General features: G+C 34.5%; 1 protein-coding gene across 1 annotated transcript in view; it reads left to right on the forward strand.

The window, feature by feature from the left end:
- Positions 1 to 19,138, forward strand: part of Smp_159670 (putative synaptojanin) — a gene marked incomplete at its 5' end in the record, with an annotated part of 61,824 nt that overhangs the window by 22,609 nt on the left and 20,077 nt on the right. Inside the window, 4 exons of the mRNA XM_018796787.1 lie at positions 5,661 to 6,233; positions 10,328 to 10,424; positions 11,941 to 12,168; positions 15,824 to 16,361. Coding sequence (XP_018651894.1) covers positions 5,661 to 6,233; positions 10,328 to 10,424; positions 11,941 to 12,168; positions 15,824 to 16,361 — 1,436 coding nt within the window. The remainder of the gene's footprint in view (positions 1 to 5,660; positions 6,234 to 10,327; positions 10,425 to 11,940; positions 12,169 to 15,823; positions 16,362 to 19,138) is intronic.

The following is a 19,138-nucleotide window of genomic DNA, read 5'->3' on the forward strand; positions in this document are numbered from 1 at the left end:
ATGCGCCGCAAAATCTTTTTTGATTTATGTGTGAGGTCTGTGATACTGCCCAGATGCCCACTCCGAAGCATGTGGTTTCCTTAGGGGGCCACACTCCGAGCCTTTGACTTAAAGATCTGATCCACAAGGCAGTGGAGCATCGTAAGGAGATGCAGTCCCATGGTAGCCGGTGACCAATGATTGATTCATACGCCATTTTTTCCTTCAGGATAGTGGAGCCCATGTGCACCATTGGTTTGGAATCAGGGTTTTCCAACTTCGGTAGGTGAACCCTCCGTGTCCACCAACCCGGTTAAAGCGCCGGACATTCGCTTTTCGTCCTCTGAATTTCGTAAACAACACCTGTGGTGCGAGAAGAATAATTGTAGTGAACAGAACACGACTGGGGACAATCGAATGTATTTAAGCAAAGATTACAGACTATCTCAATAAATTCTGATTACCAAACAATGAACAGTCAATTTGCAAATTAACAACCAATTGTTTCAATCTTCACTGTTTCTTCTCTTATTCCATTGCTCATGCATTTTCCAGACGTTTGCGTTTCATTTCAGTTCTTTCCTCATCGGTCTTCTGCCAAAATACATTCTATGTCTGACCCACACCATATACTACTTATATGGATATAAGTAGACCACACCACACTCGTCCCCCCTTTAAAGCATTCGTTCATGCGGTGGTTCTGCTCGCCATGCCACTATCTTCTTTCACTGCAGTCTGTGCCAAACTCTCCGTCAGAATGTCGAGTCTGCGGCGCGCTGACCTTCATAGCTCCGTCGACCTGCCGGGGCACCAACATCCGCATCCACCCGGCACCTGGGACGTTCAACACCCGTACTCCACCGGCCTGCTGAGCCATCTACATCCGATGTCCGCCCAGCAGCCGCACGTCCCACTGCTCCTCTCCGTCGACAGCACCCGCTACAGCCAACGCCGCCCCGCCAGAACACTCCACCCGACGCCAACTCTCCACACCAGACTGCCCCAACTAGCACCTCAACTCCAGACCCGCAGCGGCGTCCGCAGAACAGCACCCTTCCTCCTCCTGGTTGGCAGCGACACCAAATGTAGTGAACAAAACACCGGTTGGGGACAATCGAATGTATTTAAGCAAAGATTACAGACTATCTCAATAAATTCTGATTACCAAACAATGAACAGTCAATTTGCAAATTAACAACCAATTGTTTCAATCTTCACTGTTTCTTCTCTTATTCCATTGCTCATGCATTTTCCAGACGTTTGCGTTTCATTTCAGTTCTTTCCTCATCGGTCTTCTGCCAAAATACATTCTATGTCTGACCCACACCATATACTACTTATATGGATATAAGTAGACCACACCACATAATTTCCCGATCAATCAGTAAAGCATGTTCAATAAATTATGTTGCTCATATGTGGCCCCAAATGTCCTGATACGACTGAGGATGGAGACCTGAATCATATATCAGAAGTGCTACTACTTATATTGTATTCTACTAGTCAGAGATAATTACTCTATGGATAATAAAGACTTTTTGAATCTCCAATTCAGTCTTCGTAATGCTGGTTGTCACCGCTTCGTTTGTATGCAGAGAACTAAGACACTGTAGTACAGTAGTTGACCAGGTAGCTAGCAGATGATTGAAAACTCTCTTTTATTTATAATACGACTGGCCTCGTTTAGATATGCATGTATCAAAGGTTGCTGAGAAACAGAGTAGTTAAAACAAGCTAAATTGTGTTCGCGGTAACGATTCACATTTTTATTTAGCGATTCATTTCGTTCAATTCAATAAATCTATGTGTAGGTATCTGAAAAATGTTTTTTCTGGATTGTATATATTTGAAAATTGATATTGCACGTAAATTCGATTGGTCCTTACCATTTCCTGTTATTCTTTACTATAGGCTATTTTATTTTACTGGACAATTTGTGTATGTATTTGTACTTGACTCAGTTTTAATCTGAAAGTCAACTTTTAAGCGAATAATTTTATTTATTTTGCTAAATGTAAATAGAGTTAACCCCTAAAGATAGTATTATAGTTCACGTCATAGGCTGACTTATGTCAAACAACCACTGAAAACTGAGAAGCGATGGGTAGTTTTTTCATTCCATCATATGACTTCTCAACTGTGAGAATCATCGCCATCACTGGGGGTCGAACCCTGAGCCTTCAATTCTCGTGGAGGATTTTAACCTTTCGATCACTTAGTAGGCATCAAATGGTTTACATATCTAATTTTATTCATTTCGCGATATTGAGCAAGCATCTTTCAGTGCCATCTGTGGGTATCTGTCTCTTATCCGACAGCGTTGAACTCCACTGGTCATGGCCTCTCACTAGAACTTAGAGAATTAGAGGGTGTTTGAGTGGATAAAAGGATTGTACGAACCTACTCAAGAAAATAAATCAATAAAAAAAGTTTACTGATGCAAATCAACTTGCAGCGTTGTACGTTGTAAATAGTTCAAACTTGAGTTTTACTCTCAAATCATTCTTTTTTGTGTTAGTAACAGATACTATTGATAGCGCTTTTTCTAAAAAGAAGGTTTGCTTACTTGATATCTGAAGTATATTATTTTATTTAGAGTGAAATTAAACAGTAATTTAAGAGAATATATTTCAGTCAATTTTTTAACCATATAAATTACATTGATTCTAAATTGCAAGTTATTTTGTTCTCTCACTTTCCAAATAAGTAATGTAACATTAAAAGAGTTTACTCTCTATATTTCTGTAAAAGAAAATACATTATTCATTATAATTTACTTTCCTATTTATGCGCTTTGCGTGCTTCATAGTTTTACAGATTTCACATTGTGGTATGAATCATCAATCGATTTATTTATTCGGTACGCAATTAATTGCTGACACGTCTTACCGAATGTTGAGTCTGATTAAACCGTCTACCCAGTTCTAATCTTCGTGTTGTTTTCATTTATAGTCTTCTTTGCCTAACTTGATTGTATCATGTTTATCACGTTATACTACTTAATAATATTCAGTAAGTAACTTCATTTTCGTTAATTTTTGGGTATGATGCTTAACTCACCCCTGTTGTTTTAGGGAATTGGTATATGTTTATTTGAACTTGTTCCGTTCCTTTTATTCATTAATGTAGTTGTAAATCTTCAAAAGTTGTAACGGTTGATTCTTATTTTCACGCATTCATTGGATTCTATCTGTTTCTATATTTTGGACTTTACGTCCCTGTTTCAATTATCTTCTTCCATTACCGTTTTATGCACGGCTGGTTACTTAGTAACCTATCATATGCCTTGTCGATATAACTATTTGAGGAGGTATTTTTTCTCTCATTGTATATTGACAAGACAAGCGCATTAGATGCTTCACAAATCGAGGTTATTATTGTCTGGGACATATTTTTTGTATTAATAGTACAGTATTTCAGAAAAGTCCTTTTTAATTTATGGATTTAATTTGTAATTTCGTCATGTGGTCATAAGTTTTTTTCAAAATAACACTGAATTATGTGTTACGTTCACTTTTTTGCGGGTTACATTTTTTCGGTATCCAGATCACGTCCATTTCTTAGCTTAAGTTACCGAACAAGTTTACCTTCTAGTTACCTTACTAGGTCACTAATTTATGACAATTATGCAAACTTATTAAGCATATAGTTAGTCATTTAGAAAAGTCAAGTTGTTTAGTGTTAAGTAATCAACATCATAAGTTTAGGTTTTTTACTGTGTTTGTAGCAGCAAACACGATGCTTGAAGATCTCTGAATTCCTGTGCTAGCCACGTTACATCTATTCTATATCACTGTATCAGGACCTGGACTCATACATTTATAATATTAATCAGTCAGAGATGTATAGCTTGACCATATTCCACAATCGCACTTTTCCCTGGATATATTTAAAGCCTACTGTTCATAGTATTTATGCAATTAATATTTTGGAATCCTTTCGGTAAGCTTATAATTATTATTAAGGTGAAATTTTGTTGCTATTGGGCTTATTTAAAGTTAGTCCAAGTCATAATGAAAAGTATTTCTGATTATTTTAACTTGCGACAGTCTTCATCTCACCAAGGATTTAAAAAGCGAAAATTTTTTAAATCTACTTTTGGGATTGTTCATGTTTTCATAATTGCGGATATTATAGCACTGTAAATAACCTAAGCTTATTTTACCTGACTGTGATATTCACTTGTACTACTACCTTTTAAAATAGTAGTTTATCTTGGTAAGTTAATGAATAATACTACTTATAAAAACTGCATTTAAATCAAGTATTTATACGTTGAAAGATACTTTTTAGTGGTGTTTTGTTTTATCAGTTAAATGACTTGATATAGACACTGAAGAACTTGAGTAAAATAACAACATTACTTTTACAAGCCCTTCAACTCAGAAACATGTAACACTAAAAAAACAACCATTTAAGCTACAAATTTTTCAAGTTAGTGCATAATATTTTTGCAATCTCATATTTCTATCAATCATAATTTATGATAAACAGTCAGTGTATACCAAAAATAATGGGCAGAACAAATAATGCATCGATGTAAACTACGGTTGCTTGTTGAATAATTTTCAGTTCAGAAAATCTTTCAAATTTACTAGTTTTTAAACATCTAGATATTGACAGATTTAACGGTCGTTTAAAATCTCAAATTCATATATGTGTTTTTCTGACAACTTCATTTTATAATGTAATTAATGAACTATTCTAAGGTTCATCAGTAACTCTTAAATTTAGTTACATTAATGAATAAAATACGTCAATCTTACATCGTTTCATTTCCTAATTGTAATTGATATATAATACTGTAAAGCTTTCATTTAACTCGAAAAGAAAGAGTACGTGTTTCATTTTGTATAGAATTCGTTTGGATTAATCTAATCAATGTTTTACACATTGATGAGGTCATGCTTATGTATATTGATCATTATAATTTGCGTTAATATCTCCAAGGTATTTATGTATATACGTTGATAATAACCACTTTTTTCATGCATGAGTATTGATTTCTATACATATAGATTACTTTTAAGTGACAGATTAAGTAAATTGAAAGTTTTCAATTTTTCAGCTGATCACTAATGAAAATCTTTGATTTTTTTCTGCTTTGAAGAGATTAATTACATGAATATTTTATTAACGACATTAAACAATAGTAATGTAATGTGAAGATAACTGAAAAAAATTTCTATTGAACAAGTTAACAAACTAATCAACATTCAATTGTACAAGTTTAGGGAACAATGCCGTCATTTGGCTTTGGTTTAATGTTTTTATACGAATGTGTCGATGTGTCCACTGTGTGTTCATTCAGTTGACAACCACTATACCAATCAATGAGATAGCATATTCTTCCAATATAAAATATTACTCTTTCGTTTGAAAAGTTATACATTTGCGTTTAAAACGTGTTAAATAAAACTAATGTATTTCATGTTACTCCTGAAAATCACAATTTAAATTTCAGAAGTAATGAAGATAGTACAGTTAAGCAAATGTAGTTTGTTTTACTTTCCATCAGCGCACATTTGAATCTCCTTATTTTATTATGGAGTGTAAAAATTATGTTTTGATTAAACTTAATGTAAATCAATGTTACAAACAATTGTGTGTACAGTTTATAAGACATTAACTAAGATATTGGTTGTTTTTCTAACCTCTTTATCTATCTTTTTATCTAGTTGGGTGCGACATCAATATGCTTTGTTTGCAGCCATTTTACAGCTGGTCAATCAGCTGTTCGTGAACGTAATGATGATTTTCAAGAGATTTGTCGTCGTCTTAGTTTACCTAACGGTCGTAATATTCTTAGTCATGATTATGTATTTTGGTGTGGAGACTTCAATTATCGTATTAATTTGTCAGGTAATGAGGTCAAACGACTAGCTACACAGTCTTCTTGGCTTGATCTCCTACGTTACGATCAGTTGACAATTGAGAAACTAGCTGGTAATGTTTTTCGTGGTTTCGAAGAAGGCCCCATCCGATTTGCACCGACATACAAATATGATTTATTTTGTGATGACTATGATACATCTGAGAAAGCACGTTCGCCTGCTTGGACTGATCGTATATTATGGCGTCGCGTAAAATTAACATTTCCCAAAACGGACGAAAATGGCATTGTTTGTATGCAGAATAATTCTCCAGATAAAAAATGGAATCCTGGTCGTTTGTTACTGTACAATCGGGCTGAGTTGAAAACAAGTGACCATCGACCCGTGGGAGCGATATTCAATATAGAAGTTCAGGTGGTAGGTAAAATATCTAGAAATGAAATTACTGACTGGTATATATATATATATATATATATATATATATATATATATATATATATATATATATATATATATATATATATATGGCGTCGATTATTCATTCGATTTATTTTAATTACACCAGAGAATATCAGGATGCCTGTTTACTGATCACTCAAAAAGTGGAAAAACAATTAGACTGAATCTGTTTAAAAACTTTTATTGAGCGTTTCATAAGCTATTGGTTTGTTTCATGCTGTGATTTGATGTCGTATAAGATATTTGGCACACATAGTTGATTGGCTAATGATTGAGTCAATAAAAACGGTCATGTTGTAGTTTGTGCAGGTTGGAAGACTACTTATTTCAATTTGTCTGGGCCTCATTTTAAGAGGTCTTAGACAGACCAGGTCGAAATATTACATGGTCCTCTTTTCTTGTTCACTTGCGCACGCTAGTTACCCCTCGTCGGGAGCGTAGGCAGCCCATTAGCATTCTCCATCGAACTCTGTTATGGACAATCCTTTCCACTTCTTTTCAGTCGCTACTCATCATTTTGATGTCTGCTTCCAATTCCCGACGCGGTGTGTTCCTTGGTCTTCTTCTTTTCCGTTTCCCATCAGGATTCCAAGTTAGCGCTTGCCTAGTTATATTCTTATGATTTCCACAATTTACGTACTATCCGCCTCCGACGTCTCTTTCTAATTTCCTCTTCAGTTGGAAGTTGGTTTTTTCTCCACAGTAGGTCGTTGCTGATGGCATCCGGTCATCGTATATTTAATATCATGTGTAGACACTTGTTCACGAATACTTGTACGTTTTTGATGATGGTTGTGGTAGTTCTCCAAGTTTCAGCTCCATACGATATAACTCACTGTCTTGACGTTCCTATTGACGATTGTGACTTTGATGTTAACTTGCACACAGTTGTTTTGACTTTCATACGTTCTTCAACCGTAGGAATGCGGCCCTTGGTTTCTCGATCTTCGCCTACATCAGATCGTTCACGTTCGTCGATGATACTAACCAGAAGTATGAATATTTCCACCTCTACCAGAGTTTCCCCATCAAGTGTGACTGGGTTGGTGTTCTCCGTGTTGTATTTGAGGATCTTGATTTTCCCCTTGTGTATATGGAGTCCTACTGATGCAGAGGCTTTTAATATACTGTTCGTCTTGACTTGCATTTGCTCGTATGTATGGGATAGGAGGGCCTAAGACATCTGCGAAGTCCAGATCATCTAGTTGCATCCAACCTATCCATTTGACTTCGTGCTTCTCCTCAGATGTCGAGGTCTTCATAATTCAGTCAACCACCGGAAGGAGGAGAAAGGGGTATAGTTGGCAGCCTTATCTGACTCCGGTCCTCACTCGGGATGTATCCGCCATCTGTACTTCATTCTCAACTCTGCAGCGTAGTTCGTCATGTGAATTACGGATGATGTTGACGATTTTCTCCGGTACACCATAGTGTCGAAGAAGTTTTCATAATGTTATTCCATTCACTCTGTCAAGTGCTTCCTCATAATCAAGGAAGTTGATGTATAGTGACGAATTCCATTCAATTGATTGTTCAACGATGATCTGTAGTGTCTCAATACGGTCTGTGCACGACCGATCCTTACTGAGTCCAGCCCGTCAACCTCGAAGTTGGACGTCTACTGAATCTTTCAACGGGTTCAGTAACACTCCGTTGAAAACTTTCTCTGGTACCGGTAGTAGTGTGATGCCTCTGTAGCTACGTTCTCACATTTGCTCAGATCTCCTTTCTTTGATATCTTGATGAAGTATTCTGCTTTTCAATCTGTCAGTGGCACATGTTTCTCCTCCCAAGTCTTCCTGAATAGAACGTGGATCATGCTTGCAGTTGCTTCTATGTCTGATTCCAGTGCTTCGGCTGGTATATTGTCAGGTTCTGCTCCCTTCCCACTCTTGATTCGTCTGATGACCATCTTGATTTTTTCGATCGTCGGTGGATTGAGAACTATAGGAATGTCCATGTGTGCTGCTTTGATGTCTGGTGGGTTCAATGGAGCTGGTCTATTCAAGAGTTCTTCAGAGTGTACTGCCCACTTGTTCTTCTAATCTTGAATCTGAGTGGTTGTCTTGCCCAAACTGAAGTAGGTGGTTTTCTTAGGGGGCCACACCCGAAGCCTTTGACCTAAAGGTCTGATCCACAGGGCAGTGGAGCATCGTGAGGAGATGCAGTCCTATGGTAGCCGGTGACCAACGATTGATTCATACGCTATTTGTTCCCTCAGAATCCTGGACCCCATGTGTACCATTGGTTTGGAATCACGGTTTCCCAACTTCCCTAGATGGACGCGCCGTGTCCACCAACCCGGTTAAAGCTCCAGGCATTCGCTTTTCGTCCTCTCAATTTTGTAAACAACAGTAATGCCACGAGAAGGCAGTGAGTAGGACTCTCCCGGCAGAGGCTATATACGCGTGGCCATGTGAAAGTATTTCGAGAGGGAGAGCGGACTCTCCCCACTCCTGGCCATACCAGAGCATTCGGGGGCACTTAGCTATTATTATAGTTATTAGGGATTTTGTTACGGAGTTGTGTCTCATAAATTGAGGTCTTTAATTCTTATGCCTAACCCTCCTTTTTTATATGAGCTTGAAACTATCGGTAGCTCGAGATAGGATTCAGTTGTAGTTATTAAGGTAAAAAAATTAGTGTTTTAAATTATTACCTGATAACAGTCCTACTTTTTTCACATGCCTTTTCTGGTTCTACCTTTAACAATTCATATCTCTCTTCCCCCGTTATATATATATATATATATATATATATATATATATATATATATATCCAAACGGTTTCAATTTTCAAACAGTGAATCTAGTTATTTACATACTTATCCCCATAGAAATTAATAATACAAGGCTAATGAATTGATAATTTTAATTATTCTTATTTAATTTACTCATTCATAAACATTTTTATTTACCAGTTATCATACAAATTTAAAATATTGAAATGTGATCAGGTCATGTACTTACATTTTCTACATTTTTGACAGTTGAAAAAAAATTATATTCCTTTTGTAATTTGAGTTTAAAATTATCTTACAATTTGTTGTCAATTCACTATTGATCCTCATTAGAATATGAATTTTGAAACGAAATAAACATGAATTGTATCATCTTGGGATTTGAGAAATTACAGTGGATATTTTATGTAGCAACCAATAGTCTAGTGTTATTTTAATATACAATATATATATATATATATATATATATATATATATATATATATATATACCTAATGTGATTGTTGACATCAGTATAAACAGTTGAAAAACATGAACTATGAGTGAAATATCTACAGGAGGGATTAATATTTAAGCAACAGTATTTTCACCTACAAATTGTAGGAGTGTCCCTTGAAATCTCAGGATATTTCATAGTCATAGTGACTCGGTTTAAAGACATAACTAACAATCTAGGTGTAAATCTTTCTGTGAATTTAAGCTACCGCTGCACATGTAAAACTATTTACAATTTTGTATTGTCAGCCTTTAATTTATACAAAGGATCGGTATTCACGCTTATACTAGTTTTGTCATTTTGTTTACTGACGTCTTGTAAGTATTTGTCATTCAGTTGTATGACGTACTAAAATAGTTTACTCTTTATTGTCTAAGAAATTATCTACCTTTTCTAGTGTACGTTAACGATTATGTTTTTGAGCAGATCGTTTTCATTGTGATAAACAAAATAACCTCTAAGATCATACATATATCATAAACTTCTATAATTGTATGCAATATTGAAGGCATCCATAAAATGTCTATAGGTCATCAGAAACGTATTGGATTCAGTCCCTTAATATTAACAACTGTAGAATATAAACTCTTCTAAGTAATAATTCTTTATCAGCGGTGTAGTTCATTGTTATCTGCCGTGTTGAAATTAATTCTTTTCTGGAGCGTTCAATTCTTACTGTTCATATAGTTTGCATTTCACTAAAGATAGACTTTAATCTTAATATGTGAAAGAAAGATTAATAGTTGTATATTTTATGCTAATTAACAAATGTAAATTGTGTTCATATGAATTCATATTTTGAACAATATTCTACAGATTTCACGACAATCTCGACGTAAAGTTATTTCAGATGTTGCTGAAGATTATGGTCCAATCAATGCTACTGTTCAAGTTGATTTAAAGATTGTAGAAAGTAATTCAAAACAGTTATTATCCGAAGATGTTAAGCCATACTTATTAAATGACACAGACTTCTTAGAAAGCCTAAAGTTGATTGGATCATCAAGGGAGGGAACAATTTTACTGTTACATTTCCTAGATCCACTTACTATACTATTGATTTATGCCAATTCTAAGTAAGTTCATTTTCTGACTTGTGATTATTAATTTTTGACAACAGTCAGTCATCTAAAATGTAAGATAATACATGAATCTGTTCTAGTCTGTTATCTCACAATGGCTGTTTTGTTGACACAATGATCCTTCTTTGCTATCGTGACAAATAACCGAAATATATTGATCAAACCATTTATTTCTTTAGGAGGAGTGTCTGTTCAGTAAAGGTAAGGCTGAAAACATCAAGCTTAAAGTTTGGGACAAAAGTTGTTGTTTGTAGCAGGTAGCATCGTGATCCCTACGATTACCCAGAATTTCTAACAACTTGGCACTTGGCTTTAAACCTTACTCGAAGTGTGAGGGCTGATGATACTGCCCTGTTATCCAAACCGAAGTAGATTGAGCAGATTTTGGACATGTGACATAGTGGTTCAAAGTCAAGTGTTTCAACCACTAAGTCAATGCTTCGTAATCACACCACTAAGAGTCAACTATATTCTTCATTAGGTTTTCACACCGCATTGTTAAAAATTTTTTTTACCTCCAGTTCAGTTATTGTCGATTCTGGTGGACGGCCTATGCTCCTCCACGAGGGATAACAGGCGTAAGTAAGTGGGTCATTTATTCTCAACAGAATGACTAGCGGAGAGTATTTAAAATTTGTAGTCACAGGAGATGTCCTTGGGGTTTTTCCCTACTCTGTACTAAAATATAATGAAAAAGGTTACTGTCAGATTATTAGAAACGTGACTAAATTTAGTCACTGTGAAAACAACTAGGTATGACTCTCATGTTCATCTGATGACTGTCAACTGGGATGGATAATGTGTGTATTTAGTCCCAAAATCATTCATTGATAATATCTTGGACAGGTATCGAACATATCATGTTAGAATCATGAAGCTAACCTGAAGTATGTGCTGATGATGTTGTTCAGAGGAACAATGCAAGCTCCACAACTAAACCATCTAGCTTAGAGAATAGAACTCCACAAAAAAGGAGCTAACCTTGTGTTATAATCGTTAAAACGTTCCTTTATTTTTGTGGGTGTTAATTAACAAATAAACTATTTATGAAAGCTCTCATCGTCCTATGCTCTGAAAATTATCAAACATAGAATATGTGAACAGTCTAGTTTAGAAATAAGAAACATGATTTTCCTTGTAGGATGTATCTGTTTAGCAGCGTTTACATTTTTTAAGGCCATTTAGTTAAAATACACATTCTTTTTCCCAGACAGGCGTCTATCGCTGCAGGATTTTTAAATAATTATATTATACCATGGGATGCTTCATCAAACGGACTACCTAAAATAGCTGGTGGTTATGAAATTCACTTATCCACTTCATTATACAATTCTGCAAATTGGTTAGATCGTATGCAAAGATTGATTGAAATTTCAGAACGTGAAGAATCGAATATAAACGATTGTCGAATACCAGCTGAAGTTTTCAATGCATTACCTTTAATAAAGAAATTAGATAAACAACGACCTCCTAAATTTGATGACAACAATGAACAAACTTTAAATAGTGATAATGAAGATTTCGAAAATGATATTACTAACTTAAACATCAACCGGGCTGTTGAACCATCACAACGTAAGTTGAAAAGATTTAATGAATGTTCTTTGTTTTTAAGAGCTTATTTATTACATTCATTCATGTGGCCATTTTAAATCCTATCGTCAGTTCATTTACGAATTCATATTGTTCATCAAATTACTTTCATGTTAATGGAATGTTTACCATCAGTATAAGGTTGTGGAGATTGTTAAAGTTTTAATAAGATGACAAACTTATCCAAGTTAAACAATCATTTTAAACTTGGAAGTGGTGGACGGCCGTTTCATCCTAATGTAGAATTCCTTATTAATGGTCACCCATGATTTAACAACTGAGAATCAAATTCAAAATTTTCGATTTCGCGCGCAAGCGCCTAATGTCTAAACCGCTGAGCCTGCATCCAACGGTTTTAATGTCTCACTTCAATCAATTAACGATATTATGTGATCATCTTCCTCTGCGTGTTGCAGATAACTGTCTCACATCCGATACGGATAAATTTCACTGATTATGGCTTCTCATTAACATTTCAAAAACTCTGTCTCAGTGGTCTTAAAAAGTAGGTGTCCGCTCCTGAGACCGAAGGCCTTGGGTTCGATTGCCGGGTGCGGGGTCTCAGATGCGCACTCCTGAGGATCCTTAATCAAGGATGAAACGGCCGTCCACTGGTTTTATGTTTTCAATAGTTGTCTGACTACGATTTTTTCATGATTTAAAATTTATAGAAATTCTTTATTATCTACAGATCATACACTGAAAATATTTATTGTTAATCAACTGACAGGACTGTTGAATTGCTAGGGATCTTTTCACAGTTTAAGCACTAAGCTCTACGAACAACTGATGTAGTTTTAATCACTTCGTTAAAATTACGCACTTAGATTTTTAAAAGTATTACATTTCTTCATACAAATAAAATCATTTTAGAAGCGCGCTAAATATAACAACAAAATAAGTAATTATTCAGTCAGAATGTGACGCTTAAGTCGTCGTTTTTCTAGATATTTCTTCAAGGTTTCCGTTGAGTGTTGATTGAATAAAATATCTTTAGCTCTTGTCTGGCCTCTGAAAACTTTTTCGAGGAAATTCCAGGCTCTTCCAATGTATTATAGCAACAAAAATAGTATCGTTACCAGAGTTACTTTACAATGCACCAAGAAAGATTATCCTTATGTGTCAAACAAATGCAATTGAACATTTTTGCCAGCCAAAAACATTTTCAGCAAAATCATCAATAAGAGTTTAAGATTATATAGTACCTTTTAAATCAGAACATAAGATGATTTTTACTCATGAAAAATACATAGTTCATGCATATGTTTCCTAATTTTAATGATCCCTTGAGGTGATAATTGATCGGATATATGTCAGTGATTGTAGTATTCCGAACCGCTTCAAATCTTTACCGAAGATCTCAGAAAGAAATAAAATAAGTGTGAAAAGAGATAATAGGTTTATAGAAGAGAATTCTCCTAGTTTCGTGAATAAATGAATGGTTTGATTAAGGGGTAAATCGGTGAACGATGTTTTTTTAAACTTTAGAAGTGTGCTACATGATATTTCCAATTATCAGTTTTTCTTTTCGTGAGCATTAAAGTCAATTCGTCCTTGTTATCTGTGGTACAAGAACAATGTGATAGATGGTGATACATTGTGTACCAGAAAAATGTTCTGTATTACTACAACTTTTAATGTCAGCTTATACTAAAGTTATACTAGCTGTTAAATATTCACATAAGTTGTTATGATGATTTTAGTCTTTAAATTCCTATTTCTCAGTTTTATTTAACTGAAATGATATGCCGTACTTCGATATTTCATCATAAATTAATGACATTCGGAAAGTATCGTCCTTCGAATACGTACATGCTTTTTACTTAGCTTACTTTCCGTATTTATCACATAAAAATATGGTAACACATAGTCAAGTATGGGATAGTGGATTTTTCGTCGTTATTACACAGATTTCATTACAAGATTTACTAATCTAGGTTATGAAAACTCCTTTTAGTCTTCCTTAATTTAATACAAACTAAGATTTTGAACTCCATCTTCGAACGTATTTCATTATGAACTGAAGTTCCCTACGGTCATTTGGATTTAGTTACTGCTAATCGATGTTAATGTTTCAACAATCGTTAACTTCAGTATTAAACACATTAACTACTAATAAGTAATAAGGCGTATTTTGAGAATGTTACATATCTGTTGTCTTATATTTTATACTAACCCCACGTCGTAAAAAATATTCACTAAAAATAGACTAACCCTCGAAATCCAAACTGTCATATAATAATTTTGTGTAGAACAACAAATTTAATTTTTGATCTAACAACAGATTTAGAACGAAAGGTGTTTCAAACCTTATTATCTTGTTAGATAGTTTCACGACTGCAGTGATTAACATGATTAACTGCAGTATCATAGAGTTCATGAGCTCCTGTGTTCTTGTATAAATCATTATTGAAGACACAATGTAAAATATTTCAGCTTATTTGTTGTGGTTTCCCACAATTTTTATTCACTCACCCAACATATTAAATTGGAGTAAATGAAAACAGAGAAACGGTTGCGTATAGTCTTCCTCTTCTATTTCTTCACTATTCAGTTTTACAAAATGATGTACTGTCGTTACATTTTAGGATAAGTGTGATAAATATCAGTCCATCTCCTCAATTATTGTGATTCTTTATGTATACCTCCCTCTCTCTGTATCTCCTCTTTAAAACATTTTGCTTTGATTTTTCTAACTCGTTTACCAAGTACATGGCTTGTGATAATCCTTGATTAACTAAGACAGATTAGTTGGCGGGAATTCTGGACATGCGATTTAATTGTGAAGTCAAATGCTATAATTGACAACCTATTTCTCTGTAAATATTTTGTGGGTAGTTTCCTACTTGTCACTGTTCAAGATCAACTGTTTACCTGTTAAGTTGACTATTTTAAACCACATTTGTGAACTATTCAGATTGATGTATAAATTCATACGTTCAACTGTCAAACTAATACTCATCTTTTAAAATGATACTGACTGACTCATGTCGCTTAATAATGGTTACTAATCGAATAAATACCGATCTAAACAGCTGTAAACTGTCGTCCTTTAATGTGGCCAAGTACATCGTTACGATAATAATAAACAGATGTCACTGAGTAGCAAATGTGCTTATTCCCTTAAAAACATATTCAATTAAACAGTAGAAATCTCAGAAGGCAACTCCTGGTTTGATTGTAAATAATGGTGGAAATCGTGTAGCAATATCAATCAAGATTTAGAAGATAGACGCTTCTATCAAAACTACAACCACCTGAAACATTGATGTATAACTAATTAGCTTCTTATCAGTATTTTAGTGTTATAATATTCCATCTAAATAGTTTATGTGTTACGAAATATATCATTATAACCTTCACTGGAATATTTAAATATATCTTATCTACTCCTATAATCAACCCTTCAAAAGTTTCAAAGATCTGAATTTACTTCTATCTTTAGTTTAATCTTCTGTGAAGATTAACAATATGAAGTTCACAGTTAATCTGTTTAGTTGTATCTATGAGAGAATTCAATTAAATCTTAATGCTTGACTTATATATATAACGTTTCGATACAACTGTTTTTTTCCTTTTTAAGAAAAATTAATTGCTCCATTATTGTCGTTGTCATTTTCATCTACCTTAATTATAGCTCGTAATCGTCCACCGCCTCCTAGACCAGCTCCACCATTAATTAAACAATCAGTGAGTATTGGTAGTGGTAATAATAATAGTAAAGATGAATTTGACGATTATCCAACTAATAATAATAATTCAATTAATACAAAGAAAACAAATATCTCCGATCCTTTATCCCAAGCTGATAATGAAATTGATTCGAAATTTAAAAAAATATTTTCTATTTCACATTCTCAAACTAATTCACCTGTTCATGAAGTTTCATCAAAATTGAATACTGCAATTTCAAATGATTTATTTACACCCTATAATGATAGTATTCATATGGTTAACAGTTGTGTAGATCTTAACTTTCAGGATAATTCAATTTTACAACAAGATAACAATAATAAAAATCGTATATCATCCACAATTGATCTTATTGGACTTGACTTTGAAAATAACTCCACTATCAATAATGATACAACATCATCATCTACTCATTGGTTTGATTCAGTCATTGTTCCACCTCCGTTACCTCAAAGACCAGAAGATGTTAGATCATCACATTTGTAAGTTTTTTTTTGTTCATTTCGAAATGTTTAATAATTTAATAAATTCTTAATTAATTAATCAATTTCATCAGCTGTTGTCCTCGTTTGAGTTCTTGTAGTTCTATTTATTTATTATGGAAAAATGATTGATTTCGGTAAAGTAAGAGTTCTTGATGAGATATTTAGAAGATCCATGAAATGAAGAAACATTTGTTTTTGATTGATAAGACATTGGTTCTATGACTTTTTTTAAAATGTTTTTTTAAGCCTAGATAGTTTATTCAGACGGTAGGCGACTTATGGAGATGAATATCTCTTGCTATATAATATACGAATCTACAACCACAACCTCATTAGGGATCGGAATCAGGAATTGGAGGTTTCAGAGGGAAACATGGAATTTTTAACCTAGTAGTTAACGTTTTCAACATCTGACAATGAACGCATACATTATCGAATGATATCCGCTGTATTTTTAAAACAGTTGAATTTTAGTGGTTACTTCTTTTCATTAAGATTTCGAATATTCCTCTTGAACATACTGAAGAAGTTACTATAATTAACATAAGGAACTCTTCAGGAGGTGTGAGGTATTAAACCTTTGTTTATTAGTCGTAAATTGGGATGAAACAGTTGTTCAGCAGTCTATAATCTTTAGTCATGATATTAGTCTGTAATTTAAATGAACGTCCATTACTTTATACGGTATTCGATCGAACGACGTATATGTAAACTATTTTTCATAAGGTGAAAGCCTATTATTTGACGGTTAGCTGAATTTTGTTCAGTCAATTAACTAAATTATTGTCTGTTACGTAGTCTAAGGTCTATATAAAAGTTTTCAATATCTGTTTAACATAATATTCCTGAATACTGAAAATTAGTGATTAAACTATGTAATTATTTATAACTTAAAAATCAATCATAGTTTTGTAAATGCACATACATATTATGTATCTTTCTCTAAAGTTCTAAGGCGAACCTACTTTTCTTGTTAATTCATGTTTTTATTTTAAGTTTTTGCATTGTAGTAATCTTTCTCAGATTCCTGTAAATCTTACAGAAAAATAAACATGAAATGATGGACTTTATTTGTTCAACTATATCTGCACATACTTAAGCTGTCCTGGTCCCAGTTTTTGTTAGACAACAAACTAATTTACCAATTAATAAATTTTGTAATGAAAAAAACAATCTAAAGTTGTTATTTTATCCTCGTCATATTCAGTTCCTGATGTGTTTTATCTGATTCCAATATCAAATTACCGTATCTAATAATATTCGCTGAATATTTTTCCAAAGTTTGTATTTCGATTTGTTGTCTTTATTTATTTATTTAAACACATAAATATTAGTACAAGGCGGCACCGAATACATATGCGCCACACACGTCACTTGGTTTGTGAGTGGGCTGTGATACTGCACGAGTGCCCAGACCAAAACAGGTGGTTTTCTTAGAAGGCCACACCCCGAGCCTTCGGCCTAAAGGTCTAATCCAAAAGGCATTGGAGCATCGTAAGGAGATGCAGTTCCATGGTAGCCGGTGACCAACGATTGATTCATACGCTATTTGTTCCCTCAGAATCCTGGACCCCATGTGTACCATTGGTTTGGAATCACGGTTTCCCAACTTCCCTAGATGGACGCGCCGTGTCCACCAACCCGGTTAAAGCTCCAGGCATTCGCTTTTCGTCCTCTCAATTTTGTAAACAACAGTAATGCCACGAGAAGGCAGTGAGTAGGACTCTCCCGGCAGAGGCTATATACGCGTGACCGTCTCAGAGCATTATGAGAGAGAGATCGGGACCTCCCCACTCTTGGCCGTACCAGGGCATTTAGGGGCATTTATTTAGTAATATGTCTAATTTTAAAAATTTAAGACATTTTTTATGTACTTAACCGAATTAAACAGAGTCATCGAATGGAATTAGGAATTTTTTTGAAAGAAGAATATAAAACTTACAATAATAATTGAGTTTCTCACAGTTTGATTTTCTTTGTACTAATTGTTTTAAATGTTCATATTTTACTTTTAAGCAAAAAAAATACGATCAGGATGAAAAGATCCGTGTAGATCAGTAGTGATATAAAACACACAGCTAATTTAATAATTTTACAGCTGTATTGTTTGATTACTCTTTTTTATTCTTTTATGGATTTAAAATAGCGAAGAACATGTATCAGTTATAGCTAAACCCCATCTTCTGAGTATTAGTTTAACCTGGTAAATTTTTGTAGGCTTGTGTAGACGACCTAAAACCACTTCATTGTTGTGTGTTTGAGTGAGCGAGAGAGAGACTGTTGATACTGCCCGAATAATAGAGTAGATGAAGGGAAATCTGAACATATGACTCAATGATTAAGACTCAAGTGAATCATCAACCTAGTTTCAGGGAGCAACAAGGAAACAGTATGATTTTTTTTCTGACTTCGAAATATTACATTTATGTTCTTTTATGTCGCTTTTCATCACAACTATGTTAATAATCCACTTCGTATTACTTGTTTGGATCTTCCCATCGATTTTGTTAGGACTGCATCTGGTCAGTCTCTATTTGGCATATGTGCATACTGTGCGTATTGCCTCGATATACCTTAATTCACAAGCATGGTTAGCAGAGATGGATAGTGGCTAGCAGTGGAATCCAGGACGCGCGTTTCGTCCTATTTGGGACTCGTCAGCTGGATGTGCCTGCATCTCAGAGTTGATGTTCACTCTGGGACTCGAACCCAGTACCCTCGCTTCAAACGCCATCGCGTTATCCACTCGGCCACTGAGTCCTGATAGCCACTTG

This window comes from Schistosoma mansoni, chromosome 4 (assembly GCF_000237925.1).
Source record: "Schistosoma mansoni strain Puerto Rico chromosome 4, complete genome".
Taxonomy (NCBI): domain Eukaryota; kingdom Metazoa; phylum Platyhelminthes; class Trematoda; order Strigeidida; family Schistosomatidae; genus Schistosoma; species Schistosoma mansoni.